The following is a 19738-nucleotide window of genomic DNA, read 5'->3' on the forward strand; positions in this document are numbered from 1 at the left end:
GATGTGATAGCAGGAGGAAGGGAGAGCTGGCGTAATTCATCGGTGTGTTACAAAGGAGAGTTTGGACAGACCGGGGTTGCTTTGTCTGGAGTGACAGAGGCCTAGGGGAAGTGTGATCGAACTTTATAAAATTATGAGTGGCTTCTATCATATAGAGACAGCCAGTATCCCTTTCCCAGGTTCAAAATGTCTAATACTAGAAGACACGCATTTAAGAAAAGGGACTGAAAGCTCAGGGGAGAGGTACAGGAAAAGTTTTTAACACAGAGAGTGGAGAGTGCCAGGAATGTGCTACCTGGGCTGCTGGCGGAGGCAAATGTGATAGAGGCTCTTGGATGTGCACACGAATATGTAGGGAAAGAGGGGATATGGACCATGTGTAGACAGTCGGGATTAGATGCCATTAGCTTAAGTTGTTCCTCCAAAGGGCCTATTCCTGTGCTGTACTATATTATAACATTGAAGGAGGCCCCCTTCAGCCCCTCTAGGCTATACTAACTCAACCTCCAATCACACCACAGTTGCTCTTCTGGTTTTGACAATAATGGGAGAGTGAGCATCGTGCTGGCAGGAGAGCTAGGAAACAGAGAATGCTGGAAAACCTCAGCAGGTCAGGTAGCATCGGTGGAAACAGAAACTATTAATATTTCTGCAACGTTACCTGCTTCTCTTTCCACGGATGCTGACTGACCTGCTGAGTGTTTCCAGCAGTCACCATTTTCTGTTTTTACATCAGATTGGCTCAGTTTACTTGTATACGTTTCTGAGACAGGTACGGCCAGCAAACATTAAGAGCTCATTACAACAGACCGAGAAGCTGAATGTGATGGTAACTGCCACCATGCACCACTTCAACTCATCCTATCACAGACATTCCTTTTATTCTAGCTATCCCCCTGATTTGCTAAAGACTAATTTGCACCTCTCTCTTTCCAAGTTCTGATAACGGATCACAGACCTGATATTTTAACTGTTCCTCTTTCTACAGATGCTGTCCAACCTGCTGAGTATTTCCAGCATTTTCTGTATTTTTTTCAGGTTTCCAACATCTGCAGGATGCTCTATTTTCATTTACTGGTGGCGGGGTGGAAATATGTCTCTGCCAAAGGAGGTGTAGGGCGTTCCTTCCCTCCACTAGCCTGCAGATCACCCTTGGGCAGGGTGTAGCGCCTGATTCGCCCTTCCCAATCAGGGTCACGTGAAGCCATTGGAGGAGGTGGTGGATGGTCGTCTGAGTAGCTGGTGCAAATAACAAGTCCTGTTTATGCAACCACTATTGCCAAGCAGACAATCTCTGAAGAGTATTGATAATGGCTAGGACCACTCATCTTATAAAGACACTGCCCAGAAGAAGGAAATGACAAACCAGTTCTGTACATTATTTGCCAAGAACAAACATGGTCATGAAAAGACCATGATCGTCCATGTCATACGACATGGCGTATAATGATGATGACTGTTATAACAGAGCCTACATTACCTATTGATGTTCAACAGCCTCTCGTTGACGTCTAGTTTTATCCATCTGGTTTCATGCTTACACCCTGATGTCCTACAGCTTCTCAGAACCAAGTATAGACTCTTGTTGCAAGGTCAAGGCAAAATAGGGCAAGAGAGCTCCCCCAGCTCAGGTTTAAAGTGGAGAATAGTAGTTGTAGGGTGCCAGGAGATCCCTGAATTAAGTCGAAACATACAGTGAAATGTGTTGTTTCCATGATGTGCTGGAGGCAGCCCAAAAGTGCTGCCGCAGGTTCCAGCTCCAACATTTCATGCCCACAAGGTTCAGCAGGACAAGACAGGCAGCAACAAGAACAACAATATCAAAACAGACCCCAGGACTTGCCGATCATGGCCTTTAGGGCTCGGCTTCTAGACTCGCATGGACGTCCAAACAGTTTGAACAAAAGAACGCCAAGCCCCTTCACTCCATCCACGACACGCGGAATTTCCCAGTGCCCGCCCATCTTAATTCCAGCCCGATTCCCACTCAGACATGTCAGTCCATGGCCTCTTCTGCTTCCATGATGGGGCCACTCTCAGGTTGGGGAAGAAGCCGGAATTCCGTCTGCATTGCTTCCAACCTTTTGGCGTCAGCACCGATTTCTCCAACTTCCAGTAATTTCTCCACTTCCCCTTTCACTCTTTCTCCATTCCCCTTTCTGGCTTCCCTCTTACCCCTTCTCTTCTCCTCACCTTCCTTCCACTTCTCCTTAGTGCCCCTCCTCCTTCCTTTTCTCCCATGGTCCACTTTCCTCTTCGATCCGATTCCTCCTTCTTCAGCCCTTTACCCTTTCCACCTATTGCCTCCCAGCTTCTCACTTCATCCTCCCTCCCCTAACCACCTACCTTCCCCCTCACCTGGCTTCACCGATCACTTCCACCTTCCCCACACATCCCCTCCCCACCTGCTTATTCTGGCTTCTTCCCCCTTCCGCTCCAGCCCCGATGAGGGGTCTCAGCCCAAAATGTTGGCTCTTTATTCCTTTCCATTGATGCTGCCTGACCTGTCGAGTTCCTCCAGTGTTCTGTGTGTGTTACCAAGGAGGACAAGTTCTTTTGTTCAGGCCAATGGACTGGTCACTGTCACTCGTGGAAGGCTTAACCAGAATGCACGCAGATTGAAATGATTAACAGGATGTGTTCGCCCAGTCAGCGCTGTATGATTCATGGAGCTGTGATTAACTCTGACAAACCAGCGGCTGATGGTGCTCTTTTGGCTGCGATCCCTTTCTGTTAGAAATTTCAATCACCATTACACACCCAGAGTGGGTTGAAAGGCCAAACGAACAGCAGGTCCCAGTGGCCTTCTGAGCAAACTAATTCCATCAAGCCATACGCTCTCCGCTGCCTGCTTTACTGAATGGGTTTGTTGTGTGACTGCCTGTCTCCAGCTAACCAACAACCGCCCTCTGCCTGTTTCTGTTGTGCTGCTTAGACGGTCAGGGACCACTTCACTAGCTACACCTGCTCGCCAATGTAAGTGTCTAATCAGCCAATCATGTGACAACAACTCAATGCATAAAAGCATGCAGGCACAGTCAAGAGGTTCAGTTGTTGTTCTGATCAAACATCAGAATGGGGAAGAAATGTGATCTAAGTCAGGGGTCCCCAACCTTTTTTGCACTGTGGACCAGTTTAATATTGACAATATTCTTGCGGACCGGCCGACCAGGGGGGTGGGTGTTCAAGTAGGGTTAAACTCACCCCAACATGTCTTTTACAGTTAGGGTTGCCAACTTTCTCACTCCCAAATAAGGGACAAAAGTAGCAGTCAAATCCCAAGACACTTGTGTTTACCCCAGGAAAGGCTACCATGACCATGAAGCCTTGCGCGGGCACCTGTGTGCGCATGCGCGTACGTGCCAATTTTTTTCCCACAAATCAGTTTTGCCTTAATCTTCCTGACTACACTGTACATACATTATTTCTACATTATATAGGCTGTGTATTTATCTATCATTCCTGCTTTCACTATATGTTAGTGTTATTTTAGGTTTTATGTGTTATTTGGTATGATTTGGTAGGTTATTTTTTGGGTCTGGGAACGCTCAAAAATTTTTCCCATATAAATTAATGGTAATTGCTTCTTCGCTTTACGCCATTTCAGCACAAAAGGTTTCATAGGAATGTTCTACCTTAGCTGGAGAAATACGGGACAAGGGCGGTCCCGTATGGGACAAACCAATATAGCCCAATATACGAGATATCCCGGCAAATACGGGACAGTTGGCAACCCTATGTTCAAGTTCAACAGTGCGTGACAGGGAATGAGGAAAGATGCAGCTGACTCATATCGTTTCCTCACGGACCGGTAGCACATGCTTTGCGGCCCGGTGGTTGGGGACTGCTGATCTAAGTGACCTTGACCATGGAAACTGTTGATTGACTTGAATTTTCATGCACAACAGCCTCTAGAGTTACAGAGAATAGCATGAAAAACAAAACCAAAAAAAAACAACATTTTTTGGTGCCAGATAGGGTGGAACAATTGTTGGTGCCAGACGGGGTGGTTTGAGTATTTCAGAAACTGCTGACCTTTTGAGACTTTCACACACAACAGAATCTACAGAGAATGGTGAGAAAACAAAAAAAACATCCAGTGAGCGGCAGTTCTGTGGGCGAAAACACCTTGTTAGTGAGAGAGGTCAGAGGAGAATGGCCAGACCTATTCAAGCTGACAGGAAGGCGACAGTAACTCAGATAACCTCACGATACAACAGTGGTGTGCAGGAGAGCATCTCTGAATGTACAACATATTGAACATTGAAGTGGATGGGCTACAGCAGCAGACGACCACACTGGGCTCCACTCCTGGACCTAATAAAATGGCCACTGAGTGCACATTCAGTTACTGAGGTCCATGCCCATAGATCCCCCCAAAGTTCTCGTGCACGTTGATAGGGTTGTTGATAAGGCACATGGTGTGTTGGCCTTCATTAGAGGATGGGGGCAGAGTTCAAAAGCCACAGAGTAATGTTATAGCTCTATAAAACGCAAACACGAGGACATCTGCAGAATCTGGAATTTCAAGCAACACACATAAAAGTTGCCGGTGAACACAGCAGGCCAGGCAGCATCTCTAGGAAGAAGTACAGTCAACGTTTCAGGCTGAGACCCTTCATCAGGACTAACTGAAAGAAGAGCTAGTAAGGGATTTGAAAGTGGGAGGGGGAGGGGGAGATCCGAAATGATAGGAGAAGACAGGAGGGGGAGGGATGGAGCCAAGAGCTGGACAGTTGATTGGCAAAGGGGATATGAGAGGATCATGGGACGCGAGGCCGAGGGAGAAAGAAAGGGGGAGGGGGAAAGCCCAGAGGATGGGCAATAACGATGGGGTACGAGGGGGAGGTGGGGCATTAACGGAAGTTAGAGAAGTCAATGTTCATGCCATCAGGTTGGAGGCTACCCAGACAGAACATAAGGTGTTGTCTATAGGAAGAAGTACAGTCAACGTTTCGGGCCGAGACCCTTCTATAGGAAGAGGTACAGTCGACATTTCGGGCCGAGACCCTTATAACACCTTATATTCCATCTGGGTAGCCTCCAACCTGCTGGCATGAACACTGACTTCTCTAACTTCTGTTAATGCCCCACCTCCCCCTTGTACCCCATCCATTATTGCCCATCCTCTGGATTCCCCCCACCACTTTCTTTCTCCCTCAGCCTCCCGTCCCATGATCCTCTCATATCCCTTTTGCCAATCAACTGTCCAGCTCTTGGCTCCATCCCTCCCCCTCCTGTCTTCTCCTATCATTTCGGATCTCCCCCTCCCCCTCCCACTTTCAAATCTCTCACTAGCTCTTCTTTCAGTTACTCCTGACGAAGGGTCTCAGCCCGAAACGTCGACTGTACCTCTTCCTAGAGATGCTGCCTGGCCTGCTGCGTTCACCAGCAAATTTTATGTGTGTAGCTCTATAAAACCCTGGTTAGACCACACTTGAAATATTGTGTTCAGTTCTGTTCACCTCATTGTAGGAAGGATTCAGAAGCTTTAGGGAGGCTGCAGAGGAGACTTACCAGGATTCTACCTGGATTAAAGAGCACGTCTTAGGATAATAGGGTGAGTGAGCTAAAACTTTTCTCTCTAAAGTGAAGGAGGATGAGAGGTGACTTGATTGAGATGTACCAAATATTAGTAAATATAGATCAAGTGGGCAGACAAATATTTTTTCTCTCCCAGGGTGCAAATGACTAATATGAAAGAGCATAATTTTAAGGTGATTTGAGGAAATTACAGGGAGGATTGACAGAGATAAGGTTTTTACACAGAGGTGTGTGGAGAGTACTGCCAGTGGTGATGGTAGAGGCAGATGCATTAGGGACATTTTCGAGCCTGTTAGATGGGCAGCTGGATGATAGAAAAATGGGGAAGGGAAGGGTCCTGCCGAAGGGTTTTGCCCTGAAACGTTGACTGTACTTTGTCCGTAGATGCTGCCTGGCCTGCTGAGTTCCTCCAGCACTTTGTGTGTGTCGCTTTGGATTTCCGGCATCTGCGGATTTTCTCTTGTTGGTGAGGGAAGGGTTAGATTGATCTCAGAGTAGGTTAAAGATCGGCACAACATCCTGGGCCAAAGGGCCTGTACTGCGCTTACTGTACTGTGTGCCATGTTGCCATGGCATTGGTACATTTGATTTCAGGAGTGAGTTCCGTCTTTAAAGTTCAAGCCTCTCTTAAATAATACATGACAGGATGCCAAATAAAGATTTTAAATCACCTGTAGAGATCATTTCCTCTTTCAACCCAGTGCTACAATCCTGGACACCTTTGGTGGCTGGCTCTGAGCTTCAATAACCCAATGCACATTCACCCTGTGGATGCCTTGTGATTCTGTCCAGCCTGCCGTGAGGGACTCGTGTCCTGAGTCACCAGAGCTTTTCCCCCACTGATGAGGGGCACAAGTCAGGGGTATAATGGAACATGCTCCCTCTCCTTGTGTACAGCTGCCGCAGGAAACTCAGTATGGCCTGGACAGAGAGTCCACCTGGCTTGCACCCATCCTCAGATGTGACAGCATCCCTCCTGAAGGATGATCTCAGCTCAGCCTCAGGGCCTGAAACGACAGGGTCCTCGGAGACTGTGGTTGTTCATGATGGCTCCCCCATGTTTTGACGGTCAAAACGAGCATAGGAGACATTGATGTCATTTGGAAGTGAAGCCTTGTTGCCACCTATGTCGCTTGGTTTCACTTTGTAAGGGGTGATAGCATTCAAGCCCTGTCAAGCATCCTTCATTCATTCAAGGTTAGTTTGGAATTGCCCGTGAGATAGCTCTGGTTTCTTCCCACATCCCAAGTACATGCGGGTTGGTAGATTAATTGGTTAGGGTAAAACACCTCTAGTGTGGGTAGATGGTGGGAGATGTGTGGGAAAATAGGCTGTAAAAAAATAGGTGGGGGTGGAATTTGGTTTTTCATTGATTAAACTGTAATTCTTTGTTCTACTGTGAATGCCTGCTAGAAAATATATCTCAGAGTTGCATATGGTAACATATAGGTACTTTGAGAACACTGGACAGCAAAGATTTTTCTTCCTGATTATTTTTGGGTGTATATTATGGATTTTGGGCTGCTGATCATGAAAATCACCATGAAATTTTCTTACCATGCACAATTTTTCTGAAACCATCTACATTTGTTATTTCAATTCATAAATCAGGTCAGAATAATTGATGCCAAGATTAAGGAAGATGATTTGGTTGGTCCACAAGTCTAACAGGTCATCAATGACAGGCAATTCAAAGAACTTCTAATGGGACTGGAGAAAATCGCATGGAAGGCATTCAAAGATGTGTTGAAAAGTTTCTTGGCACCAGTCTACATGCAGCTGGTTGGCAACACGCTTCAAGCATACAAAACCATGAAGTGCAACATGCCACTAAAAATTCACTTTCTGTATTTCCATTTAGACTTCTTCCCTGCAAATCTGGCGCTGTCAGTGACGAGCATGGTGAAAGGTTTCACCATGACATCCTGGTCATGGAGAAACGACATCAGGGCAACTGGAATCCATCAATACTGGCTGATTATTGTTGGACACTTAAGCGAGAAGCCTCGGGCACTGAGCACAAATGAAAATCATCAACAAAACATTTTTAGCTTAGTTGAACTATTGCAAAACATCAACACCATTATGCAATTAAACATATCATATTCAATAAAAAGCTAATTTCTTGTTTCTCCAAATCCCTATGTGATACAAGTAATCTGAAATTATATTTGTGTTTGGCTTCAAGCAGTCTATCATAAACATTAAACATTTCTGAGGAAGCAACACTTTTGGAAAAATTTGGTGTCCAATATTATCAGCAAAAGCTTCCTCCCCTACAGCAGGAGGTACGGTGGCCCAGCAAGAGCATCTGGTTCGATCCTGACCTCCAGTACTGTCCGTGTGGAGTCTGCATGTTCTCCCTGTGACTGGGTGGGCTTACTCCAGGCGCTCCAGTTTCCTGCCACATCCCAAAGGCGTGCAGGTCGGCAGCTTAATTGGCTGCTGTGATTTGCCCCTAGTGTGTAGCTGAATAACATAATCTGGGGGAGATGATGGGAATGTGGGGAGGATTTTAAATGGGACTGTAGAATTATAGAATCATAGAAATCTACAGCACATTGCAGGCCCTTCAACTCGAGGTGTTGCCTGGATTAGAAAGCATGTCTTATGAGAATAGGTTGAGTGAACTTGGACTTTTCTCCTTGGAGTGACAGAGGATGAGAGGTGACCTGATAGAGGTGTATAAGAAGAGGAGAGGCATTGATAGTGTGGATAGCCAGAGGCTTTTTCCCCAGGACTGAAATGGCTAACACGAGGGGACATAGTTTTAAGGTGCTTGGAAGTAGGTACAGAGGGGATGCCAGAGGTAAGTGTTTCACACAGAGAGTGGTGGGTCATGGAATACACTGCCGGCGATGGTGGTGGAGGGGGATACAATAGAGTCTTTTCAGAGACTCTTAGATAGGTACATGGAGTTTAGAAAAATAGAGGGCTATGCGGTAGGGAAATTCTAGGCAGTTTCTAGAGTAGGATACATGGTCAGCACAACATTGTGGGCCGAAGGGCCTGTAATGTGCTGTAGGTTTCTATGTTCTATGTTAACTCTATGTCGGTGACAGTTCAAGATGGCAGCTCAGCCCCATCAACCCAAGGAAAGTTAGGCAAGGATATAAAATGCCAATCTAGCAAGAGACTCCCATGTCTGTTTGGATGAGGGCAAAAATATATCATGTTATAAACTCTGAGATAGATGTTATGGGTTCTTTTATAAGAGCTGGAACAGGGTTAACAGGAAAGCTGTTATGGGACCGGGCACTGGTCTCAGCTAGCTCGTTGCTGCTTGGGACGTCTTACTGTAAGAAAATGGCTGATATGCACTCAGTGGCTGCTTCATCGGGTTCACCTGTACACCATCTCGTTAATGTAAATATCTTAATCAGCTAATCACGTGGCAGCAACTCAATGCATAAAAGCATGCAGACATGGTCAAGAGGTTCAGCTGTTGTTCAGCCCAAACATCAGAATGAGAAAGAAATGTGATCTAAGGGACTTTGACCGTGGAATGATTGTCGATGCCAGACTGGATGATCTGAGTATCTCAGAAACTGCTGATCCCCTGGGAGTTTTAAGCACAACAGTCCCTACAGTTTACAGAGACCGGTGAAAAAAAATGAAAAAAAAACATCCAGTGAATGGCAGTTCTGTGGATGAAAACATTTTTTTTTAATGAGAGAGGTCAGAGGAGAATGACAAGAGTGGTTCAAGATACCAGGAAAGTGACAGTAACTCAAATAACCATGGGTTACAACAGTGGTGAACAGAAGATCTCTGAATGCACAACACATCCAACCGTGACGTGGATGGGCCACAGCAGCAGAAGATCACACCAAGTTCCACTCCTGCACCTAATAAAGTGGTCACTGGGTGTAGATCGTATTTTATTCTGATAACAATATACCATTAGCTGGGAATTGCTTTAGAGTTGTTGAATCCCAACAGTAGTTTTCCGGCCAGTGCCCTGAATACAGGATTAGAGAATGTCAGCGGCCATTGTAAATCAACAAAATTCCACAGGCACATTTAATCCAAAGGTTCAAAGATTCAAAGTACATTTATTACTAAAGTGTGTATGGAGTATACCACCCTGAAATCCATCCTCCCCACGGATAGTCACAAGACAAAGAAGAACAGTGGAACCAACCCACCCAAAGAGAAACATCACACATCAAATGCACAAAGGACAACATAAAAAGAGCAAAAACACAGAATATAAAACACAAAATCAAAAGGCATATTTCAGTTCAGTTCAGCTCAGTGTCCACGGTGAGATCTGAATTTTATGCAAATTCAAAGCTGAAGGGAAATGTTTCTGTGCGCCACAAATTCAGCAAATTGCTATCTTGTTAACATACCTTGATTTAAATATTACACTCTGACACCATCGTAAATTCTACCAGTGTATTCCTCAATGGTGCTTTCAGTTCATTATCTGCCTTTGCTGCAGCTCAGGTACTAAAGCCCATCTCCTTTTAACTTCATGCTTGTCGCTCCTAAAGCCTTTGCACTCCACTTTGCAGCCCCCAAAGCCTCCACTTTGTTCAAACTGATCCACCTTGGCAAACGTTGGAGACAACCACATTCCTTTGGGGTAAGAGTCAAATATACAGATGGAACTATATTAGGGCTGGTATGTGTGGCGACACTTGCGATGTACTCCATCACATTCGGATGTGTTGGTTGTTGAAGCAAATGACGCCGTTTACTGTATGATTTGCTCCATGGGTGATAAATAATCTTGTATCTTGTAACATAGATTACTTTTCACCCTCGTAATCACGTCTTCCAGCCTCATTTTTCACGTAGGCTTTAAGACCATAGGCAAAGGAACAGAATCAGGCCACTCAGCCTGTCAAGTCTAGCCGTGCTTCTAACTATGATGTCCATTTCTTTGACTCTTTGCCATTGAGGGTTCTGGATTCCTCCCCCTTCCAAAGCTCTCTAACTTGACCTTTCTCCCCTGTCAGAAACTGGCTACAAAACCACTCCTTGTGGGAACGTTGACAACTGCAACACCAGAAGGTTGAAGAGATGCATCCTCCATAGACGCTGCCTGACCTGCTGAATTACTCCAGTATTGTGTGTGTGTTGAAATACCAGTACCTTGAGGTCCTGAGGTTCCCAAAGATTTGGGGATGTAATCTAAAATCCCTCCATGACATGAGGTGCATTACTTATGCTAAACTTCCTTACTAAAATACACAAGACCATTCAGCCCATTGAGTCCATACTGGCTCTCAAAAGAGTAATCCTGTCAATAATATTTCCCCCTCTTACTTCCCTGCAGATCTATAACCTATTCTTCCTCACATTCCCATTAGCACCCCACACCTCCCCCCCCCCATTTCTTTTACCAATGACTGTGTTGTTGTTTTCACACCAAACATCAGAATGGGGAAGAATTGGTCATGTCTGTATGCGTTCATGCTTTAAGTTGCTGTTATATGCTTGGCTGATTCGATATTTGCATTAATGAGCAGGTGTGCAGGTAGTACCTAATAAAATGGCCACTGACTCCATACCCAAATGAATGTGGTTGACTCTTAACTGCCTCCTGATATGACCTAGCAAGTTATTCTGAAGGTCAACCATTTTATTAAAGCCATAGAAAGACTAAACATAGATAAAAACATAGAAAATAGGTGCAGGAGTAGGCCATTCGGCCCTTCGAGCCTGCCACCGCCATTCAGTATGATCATGGCTGATCATCCAACTCAGAACTCTGTACCAGCCTTCCCCCCATACCCCCGATCCCTTTAGCCACAAGGGCGACATCTAACTCCCTCTTAAATATAGCCAGTGAACTGGCCTCAACTGTTTCCTGTGGCAGAGAATTCCACAGATTCACCACTCTCTGTGTGAAGAAGTTTTTCCTAATCTTGGTCCTAAAAGGCTTCCCCTTTATCCTCAAACTGTGACCCCTCGTTCTGGACTTCCCCAACATCGGGAACCTTCCTGCATCTAGGCTGTCCAATCCCTTTAGGATTTTATACGTTTCAATAAGATCCTCCCTCAATCTTCTAAATTCCAACCAGTATAAGCCTAGTTGATCCAGTCTTTCATCATATGAAAGTCCTGCCATCCCAGGAATCAATCTGGTGAACCTTCTTTGTACTCCCTCTATGGCAAGGATGTCTTTCCTCAGATTAGGGGACCAAAACTGCACACAATACTCCAGGTGTGGTCTCACCAAGGCCTTGTACAACTGCAGTAGTACCTCCCTGCTCCTGTACCCGAATCCTCTTGCTATGAGTGCCAGCATACCATTCGCCTTTTTCACCGCCTGCTGTACCTGCATGCCCACTTTCAATGACAGGTGTATAATGACACCCAGGTCTCGTTGCACCTCCCCTTTTCCTAATCGGCCACCATTCAGATAATAATCTGTTTTCCTGTCCTTGCCACCAAAGTGGATAACCTTACATTTATTCACATTAAATTGCATCTGTCATGAATGACTATGTAGGCCATTTTACATTGACATCAGCACAGACTCGGGCACTGGAAACTTTCTCCAGCTGGCTCTATCTCTCAAAGTTCTCCCCACAAACATCGGGGGTTTGTTCTTCAAACACTCTCACAGACTCTTAACCCTGTCAGAGTCTCACCTTCAAGGTCTCAGAACTCTTTAATGTATTCTACTGATAGGACAGACCAACCAGAGAGCCATGTTGGCAAACAATTGAAAGTAATGGCCTTGGACTCGTAATGTTGTCTCAAGACCCAATGGATCAAAAGTAGAAACAGACAAAGAAGTCTTCCACAGGTCACCATTTACCGTCCTCCCTGAGCTGAGGAATCATTATCCAACCTGTTCAGAGTTCAGAGTAATTTTGTTATCGAAGTTTGTTCATTCTTTACCGAGTCGTACGATGTGGGCAATCATGGCTTTTCCACGACCATGATTGTTCTTGGCAAATTTTTCGACAGAAGTGGTTTTGCCATCGCCTTCTTCTGGGCAGTGTCTTTACAAGATGGGTGACCCCAGCCATTATCAATACTCTACAGAGATTGTCTGCCTGGCGTCAGTCGTCGCATAACCAGGACTTGTGATCTGCACCGGCTGCTCATACGACCATCCATCACCTAGTTCCATGGCTTCACGTGACCCTGATCGAGTTGGGGGGGTAGGGTGGGGCTAAGCAGGTGTACCCTCTTGCCCAAGGGTGACCTGCAGGCTTGTGGAGGGAAGGAGTGCCTTGCACCTCCTTTGGTAGAGGCAGAGTAGAGACATATTTCAAAACTGCCACCCCATTATTAAGCTACATACCATATACTACCCTGTGATTTATTTTCTTGTGGGCATTCACAGTAAATACAAAGAAACACAATTAAATCATTGAAAAATTACACACAAAGTCGTTGGACACACTCTACACAGAGACTGATATCTATCACCAAAGGTGGTGTGGTTTCAGCACCATGGATGTCTTAAACGATGTGGCTGTCATGGTGCCTTTTCAGCAGGAGTACGAGATTCAATGCAAAGACTAAACCCAGCTGACATCATTTTGATCATTCTCATAAACACAACGAGATTCTGCAGATGCCTGAAATCTTCAGCAACACTCACAGAATGCTGGAGGAACCCTGCAGCTCAGGCAGCACCTACAAAGGGGAGTAAACAGTAGGTGTTTCAGGCTGAGACGGTTCATCGGGACTGAAAAGAAAGGGGAGCCGAAGCCAGAAAAATAAGGTGACGGGAGGAGAAGGAGTACAAGCTGGCGGGTGATAGGTGACACCAGGTGGGTGGGTGGGGGACGGACCTGAAATAAGAAGGTAGGAGGGGATAGCTGGAGGAAGTAAAGCGCTGAACGAGAAGGAATCTAAGAGGAGAGGCCAGTTGATAACAGAAGAAAGGGAAGGAGGAGGGGCACCAGAGAGAGGTAACAGGCAGGTGAGGAGAGAAGGGGTGAGAGGGTAAACAGAATGGGGAGTGAAGAAGGAGAGAATGAGGGAGGGAGGAGAAATGACCAGAAACTAGAGGAATTAACATTCATGTAATCAGGTTGGAGGCTACCCAGACAGAATATACGGTGCTGCTCCTCTAACTTAAATTTGGCCTTATAGTGGCAGTAGAGGAGGCAATGGATGGACATTCACCAGTCTACCAGCTACAAAGACATTTGTATTAGCTGAAGTCACCCTATACAGTCTTAAAGGTGTAACTCCCCTATTCAAACTGAGGACAGTCTCCACGTTATGTAGTACCACTATCACACTGAGTTGAATGAATTCAGCAGCTCAAAACTGGGCGTCCATGAGGTACTGTGTAGTTTCTGCAGCACCACAATACATGTAGCCTGAGACCTCTATTAGTAAGACTAAAGATTAGCTTTATTTGTCACATATACTTTGAAAAATCAAAACTTACCGTGAAATGTATCGTTTGTGTTAACAACCGATATAGTCCGATAACGTGCTGGGGGCAGCCCGCAGGCATCGGCATGCTTCCAATGCCAACGTGGCATGCCCACAACTTCCTAACCCTAACCCGTATGTCTTAGCAATGTGGAAACCAGAGAGCCCATAAGAAACCATGTAGTCACTGGGAGATCAGGCAAACTCTTTACAGACAGTGGCAGCAATTTACCTCGAGCTCAACTGCTGGCACTGCAAAGTGTTGAGCTAATTGTTCCAACCCCGTATATCTCTGATACTATCAATATAATCAGGCCAAGATTCCAACCCTGGTTTAATAAAGAATGTTGAAGAACTTGCAGTGAGTAAAGCCAGGCCCTACCTAATAATGGAGCCCCTAACCAATGAGGGTACAACACACGGGGTATTGACAAAGTAACCAAGAAAAGTAAACATGCAATAGACAAAGCTAAGAGATCCTATAGTCAACAGATCAGGAAAAAAAAGATCAATAGCTGTCCACTCAACCTATGCCTTTGTCATCTTCTACATTTCTATTGAGTCATCTGTCATCCTCCTTCACTCCAACGGGAAAAGCCAAAGATCTCTCAACCTATCCTCGTAAGACATGCTACCCAATCGGGGCAGTGACCTAGTGAATCTCCTCTACACCCTCTCTAAAGCTTCCACATCCTTCCCGTAATGATGTGACCACAACAGAACACGATATTCTAATCAGGGTTTTATTGAACTGCAGTGTAATCTCTCTGCTTCACTTCATAAAACCCTAGATCCACTCATGAATTCCAGAAGTGTTATCAGGACCGTGGTATTAAGGAGCCCAGAGGATCTGAAGTCCACAATAATCAGGAGCACTAATTCTACAATGGGTGAAATCATACCAAGAATTGAAGATGAGGCAACACTTAACCTCTGAATCTGCTGGAGTTGTCCATTGTGTCCAGACCTCCTGATGCATCCCCCTCTACATTGGTGAGACCCATCGTAAATTGGAGGGCTGCTTTGTCGAGCAACTCTGCACCATCCACCACAAGTGGGACTTCCCATTGGCCAAACATTTTAATTCTGATTCCTATTCCTGTTCTGACATGTCAATCCATGACTTCCTCTTGTGCCAGGTTAAAGCCACCCTCAGGGGGGAGGAGCAACACCTTATATTCTGTCTGGGTACCCTCCAAAGTGATGGCATGAATATCGATTTCTCCTTCCAGTAAACAAATTTCCCCGCCCCTCCTCTATTCCCCAGTCTGAACTTTCACTGTATCTCACCTGCCTATTACTTCCTCTTCATCCTTCCTTTTCTCCTATTGTCCACTCTCCTTTCCTATCAGATTCCTTCCTCTCCAGTCCTTGATCTTTCCCACCCACCTGGCTTCACCTATCACCTATCACCTTCCAGCTAGCCTCTTTCTCCTCCCCCCTCACCTTTTTATTCAAGCATCTTCCGACTTCCTTCTCAGTCCCAGTGAGGGGCCTCAACCCGAAACATTGACTGCTTACTCTTTTCCATAGATGCTGCCTAACCTGCTGAGTTCCTCCAGCTTTTTTGTGTGGTGCTAGCTAGAAGGTGATAGGTGAAGCCAAATGGGAGGGAAAGGTAAAAGCTGGAGAAGAAAGAATCTGATTGGGGAGGAGAATGGACCATAGGAGAAGGGGAAGAAGGGGACCCGGTGATAGGTAGGTGAGGAGAGGTAAAAGGTCAGAGTGGGGAACAGAAGAAGAGGGGAGGGATAAAAGATTTTCCTGAAGGAGAAATTAATATTTATGCCATCAGGTAGGAGCTTTCCCAGATGGAATATAAGGTGTTGCCTCTCCACCCTGAAGGTAGTCTCAGCTTGGCACAAGAGCAGGTCATGGGCCAACATCTCAGAATGGGAATGGGAATTGGAATTAAAATGTTTGGCCATCGGGAAGTTCTGCATTTGATGGATGGAGCGGAGTTGTTTGATGAAGCGGTCCCCCAATTTACGACAGGTCTCACCAATGTAGAGAAGGCTGCATCGGGGGCACCAGACACATTAGATGACCCCAGCAGGTTCACAGGTGAAGTGTTCCCTCACCTGGAAGGACTATTTGGGGGTCCTGAATGCAGGTGAGGGAGGAGATGAACGGGCAGGTGTGGTACTTGGGCCACTTGCAGGGGTAAGTGCTGGGAGGGAGGTTAGTGGGGTGGGTCAAACGGATAAGGGAATTGCAGAGGGAGCAACCCCTGTGAAAAGCAGAGGGTGGGGTGGGGGGGGGAGGTAAAATACGTTTAGTGGTAGTATCCTTTTGGAGATTCCAAATGTTGCAGAAGATGATGTGTTGGATGTAGAGGCTCATGGGGTAAGGACAAGAGGAACTCAATCCCTGTTACGGTGGCAGGAAGATGGATGAGCACAGATGTTTGAGAAATGGAGAAGAAGATGAGAAGCGGGTCAGAACAGCATCAATAGTGGAGGAAGGGAAACCCCATTCTTTGAAGAAGGAAGACATCTCTGATATCCTGGAAAGGAAGGCAGCATTCTGGGGACAGATGCAGTGGAGGCAAAGGAAATGAGAAATAGGAATAGCATTTTTGTAGTAGGCATGCTGGGAAGAGGTATCGTCAAGATAACCTTGGGAATCGGTGGGTTTATAAAAGATGTCGGTTGTCAGTTTGTCTCCAGAGATGGAGTCAGATTGAGAAAGGGAAGCTGCCAGTGGTTTTGATCTTTAGAGCATATTTCCTGCTTGAAAAAGGAATCTCCCTTTTATTCTGAATGCAGTGATCAAAGGAAGGCATTCAGACCTGGGTACTGATTAGCTTACTGAGGTTCTGCTCCCTGTGATTGTCAGGGGATCGTTCCAATATGTATGGGATTGTTCTGTCCAGCCATCTGTCCTTTAGCATTCGCCCATTGTCCTTTCACCTATATATCAAGAGCAATACTCACAAAATGCTGGAGGAACTCAACAGGTCCCCGATGAAGGGTCTCAACCCAAAACACCGACTGCTAATTCCCCTCCGTAAATGCTGTCTGAACTGCTGAGTTCCTCCAGCATTTTGTGTGTGTTGCTCAGGATTTCCAGCATCTGCAGGATCTCTTCAAAATTCACAGTAAATTAATTACCCAAGTACGTATGTCAACATGCAGAAAACAAAGAAATATAACAGAGTCAAAGGGAAAAATGCACACAGACTGACAAACCACCAATGTACAAAAGTCAAACTGTGTAAATAAAAATAGATAGATAGATGCATTGATTAATTGGTCGGTAGATAGCTAGATATATAAATAAATAATAAATACATAAACACAAAGATAGATAGATAAATATATTTAAATAAATACACTATAACCAAACAGGTAAATAATTTTAAATAAATGAACAGACGAATAAATAAATGAACAGACGAATAAATAAATCAATGCAAATAAATAAATCGATGCATTGGTTAACTTAAAAAAAACGAGTGGTTTGTGATTACCTACATATCAAGCAGGTCATCATTTGAACCTGGGAGTGAGTGTGTAAACGAGTCTAATTCTTTACAGAGCTTACACAGAAAGATGGGCCGAATGCTAGAGACTGTAACACTGGATGATTCCCGTTCCCTAATCCAGGGTAATTGAGACGACTGCCTTCAGGACTACTAACCGATCAATTTCCCAACATTCACCCCACGATCTCTATCCGCAGCTTGTTAATTAAATTGGACTGCGACGGGAGGGCGGCGGTGGTGGTCTGGGTTCGATTATATTTGTAATCTGCTGTCAAACGTCAGGGGTTGAGAACGGGGCAGGTGACCGGGAGACAAACTGAAGAAGAGTGAGCGATAGATTTCAAGGGACGCTGTCGCTTCCGCCCTGTTACTGTGCGAGTGCCAGCGATCGTCATTTATTGAGCTTAATAACATCCACTAACGCTGTAAGAACTGGAGCGCACCGCATATCAGCCCCGGCTCCAGCAGTTTCAACAGGTCCCTGATGAACTGCACGCAGCCTGGAAGAAAGGGACGGCTGGCGAATCATCTAGAATACAGCATAGAACTGTGGACTTCCAATTCTGGTTGTTTTGCAATGCACCGGCATCTGTTGAGATTGCAACGTGTACAACCGTGCATTGTAAGCCTTTCCGAATATAAACTGTTGCTGCACTCACACGCGTGTTTGTGTGTCTGTCTGTCTGTCCGTCTGTGCGCGTATCGGCGTGCGTTTCTGTCTGTGCTTACTGCGTACGCATGTGTATGTGAGAGTATTTATGTGTTAATGTGTGAGAACGTGAGAGTGTGCGTTTACGTGTGAGATATTGGACATGGTGTGAGTGTTTCTGTGTGTATAAAGAAGAGAGTGCATGTTTGAGCATGCGTGTGTCCGTGTGTATGTGTGTGTCCGTGTCCGTGTGTATGTGGCTACACGGTAACACCACTCACCTCCAGATTTTCAATGCTGTCCTTCAGGGAGTGGATGGTCTGCTCCAGATCTAACACTGTCCAGTCAGATTCCTCGGTCCCATCTTCCAAACTGTTTCTCCCAAGGTCCCATGCGTATTCCTCGGGATTATTTTGAAAGAAGCTCAGTTCCTGGCCATTCTCACATTGGCTGAGTTTGCTGGTCAGTTCCCTGATGGTCTGCTGGTCGCTGGCGATCTGTTTCTCCTGCTGGATGACCATCTGGCGGAGGTGGTCAGCCGTACTCCTCAGCAGCAGCAGATCCTCCCGGATCGAAGGGGAAGGGCAATCCTGAGCCAAAGGCAGACAGAGGAAGCGACTGGCAGTGCCAATAAATGAATCCGAACCATATCCAAGCCTAGAGCTCACAGAAGCTTTGCCAGCACCAGGATCAATGGCAGTGCCTTGGCTTGGGGTAGGTGCGGGAATGCCGGCTCTCCCTGTATCAGCACCGCGGGCAGCTCCAGCGCCGCTCTGGGTTGCAAGCAATGCTCCGGCTTCATTTTCAGCACCAGGGACAGATCCCGGAGAACCAGGGGCGATGCTTGCAATGATGCAGATCACTGCACCTAGAAATGCAAGCATCCCTGCCCCTAGCAGGATGGTTAGATACTTCAGGGTGACGGAGTTTGTGCAACAAGAACCCGAGAAAGAATCAAGTTAAAATTAAAAACAGAAATCCGCAGCTTCGGAGACCGAGGTGGGATCCTGCCGGATAGCAAGTGCAGTGGCAATCCCTTACAATCATCTGTCAATCACAGCCCCTCGAAGACGTCATTGATTCCCGGAGGAGCGACCCACATTCTTAAAAGGGAATTCTTTTCGGTTAACAATAATCCTTAAACGGGCAACGCATCTCGGGTCCAATTGTCTGGGGAAAAAAATGCGTGAGTGTATAGCATTTCGGCAACATGTTTCAAAATGAAATTTGCATTGGAAACAGGCTCCAGGAGGAATTGGAGGGAAACGGCCTGCGGCTGAAAGGGTGGTTAGGAAGACGAGGGGCGGTAGGAAGCTCGTTAGGAGCATAAACACCCTGCTCGCAGTTGTCATGCATAATAAATCTGACACCGTGCTGAAAACTCTATAATTCTGTGAATGATAACCTCTCTGTTTCTGTTGTTTACTGAAAAAAAACCAAAAGGTCCGCGACTTCTGTCTGCTGGGAAATCACGAACAGGACCGTGTACTATTTATCTCCAAATAATTATTTGAATTTCCACAATACACCACCTCAGGGATATTTTGTAACAACATACAGTGTGTTATTTTATTTCTAAAACGGAACATGAACTCCCCAAACATTATTCCATTCATTACAGATTTAATATTTATGATGGAAGTGTTTTGCTGTGGGATTTAATTTTCTTTCAGAAAAGGCTCATGTAGCATAGAGAA

General features: G+C 45.7%; 1 protein-coding gene across 1 annotated transcript in view; it reads right to left on the reverse strand.

Annotated features, from left to right (window-relative positions):
• LOC134354071 (neuronal pentraxin-2-like) overlaps positions 1-19067 on the reverse strand; it is a 64008-nt gene extending 44941 nt beyond the window's left edge. Inside the window, exon 1 of the mRNA XM_063062810.1 lies at positions 18323-19067. Coding sequence (XP_062918880.1) covers positions 18323-18925 — 603 coding nt within the window. The 5' untranslated portion in view covers positions 18926-19067. The remainder of the gene's footprint in view (positions 1-18322) is intronic.
• Between the last annotated feature and the right edge of the window lie 671 nt (positions 19068-19738).

This window comes from Mobula hypostoma, chromosome 11 (genome assembly GCF_963921235.1).
Source record: "Mobula hypostoma chromosome 11, sMobHyp1.1, whole genome shotgun sequence".
NCBI lineage: Eukaryota > Metazoa > Chordata > Chondrichthyes > Myliobatiformes > Myliobatidae > Mobula > Mobula hypostoma.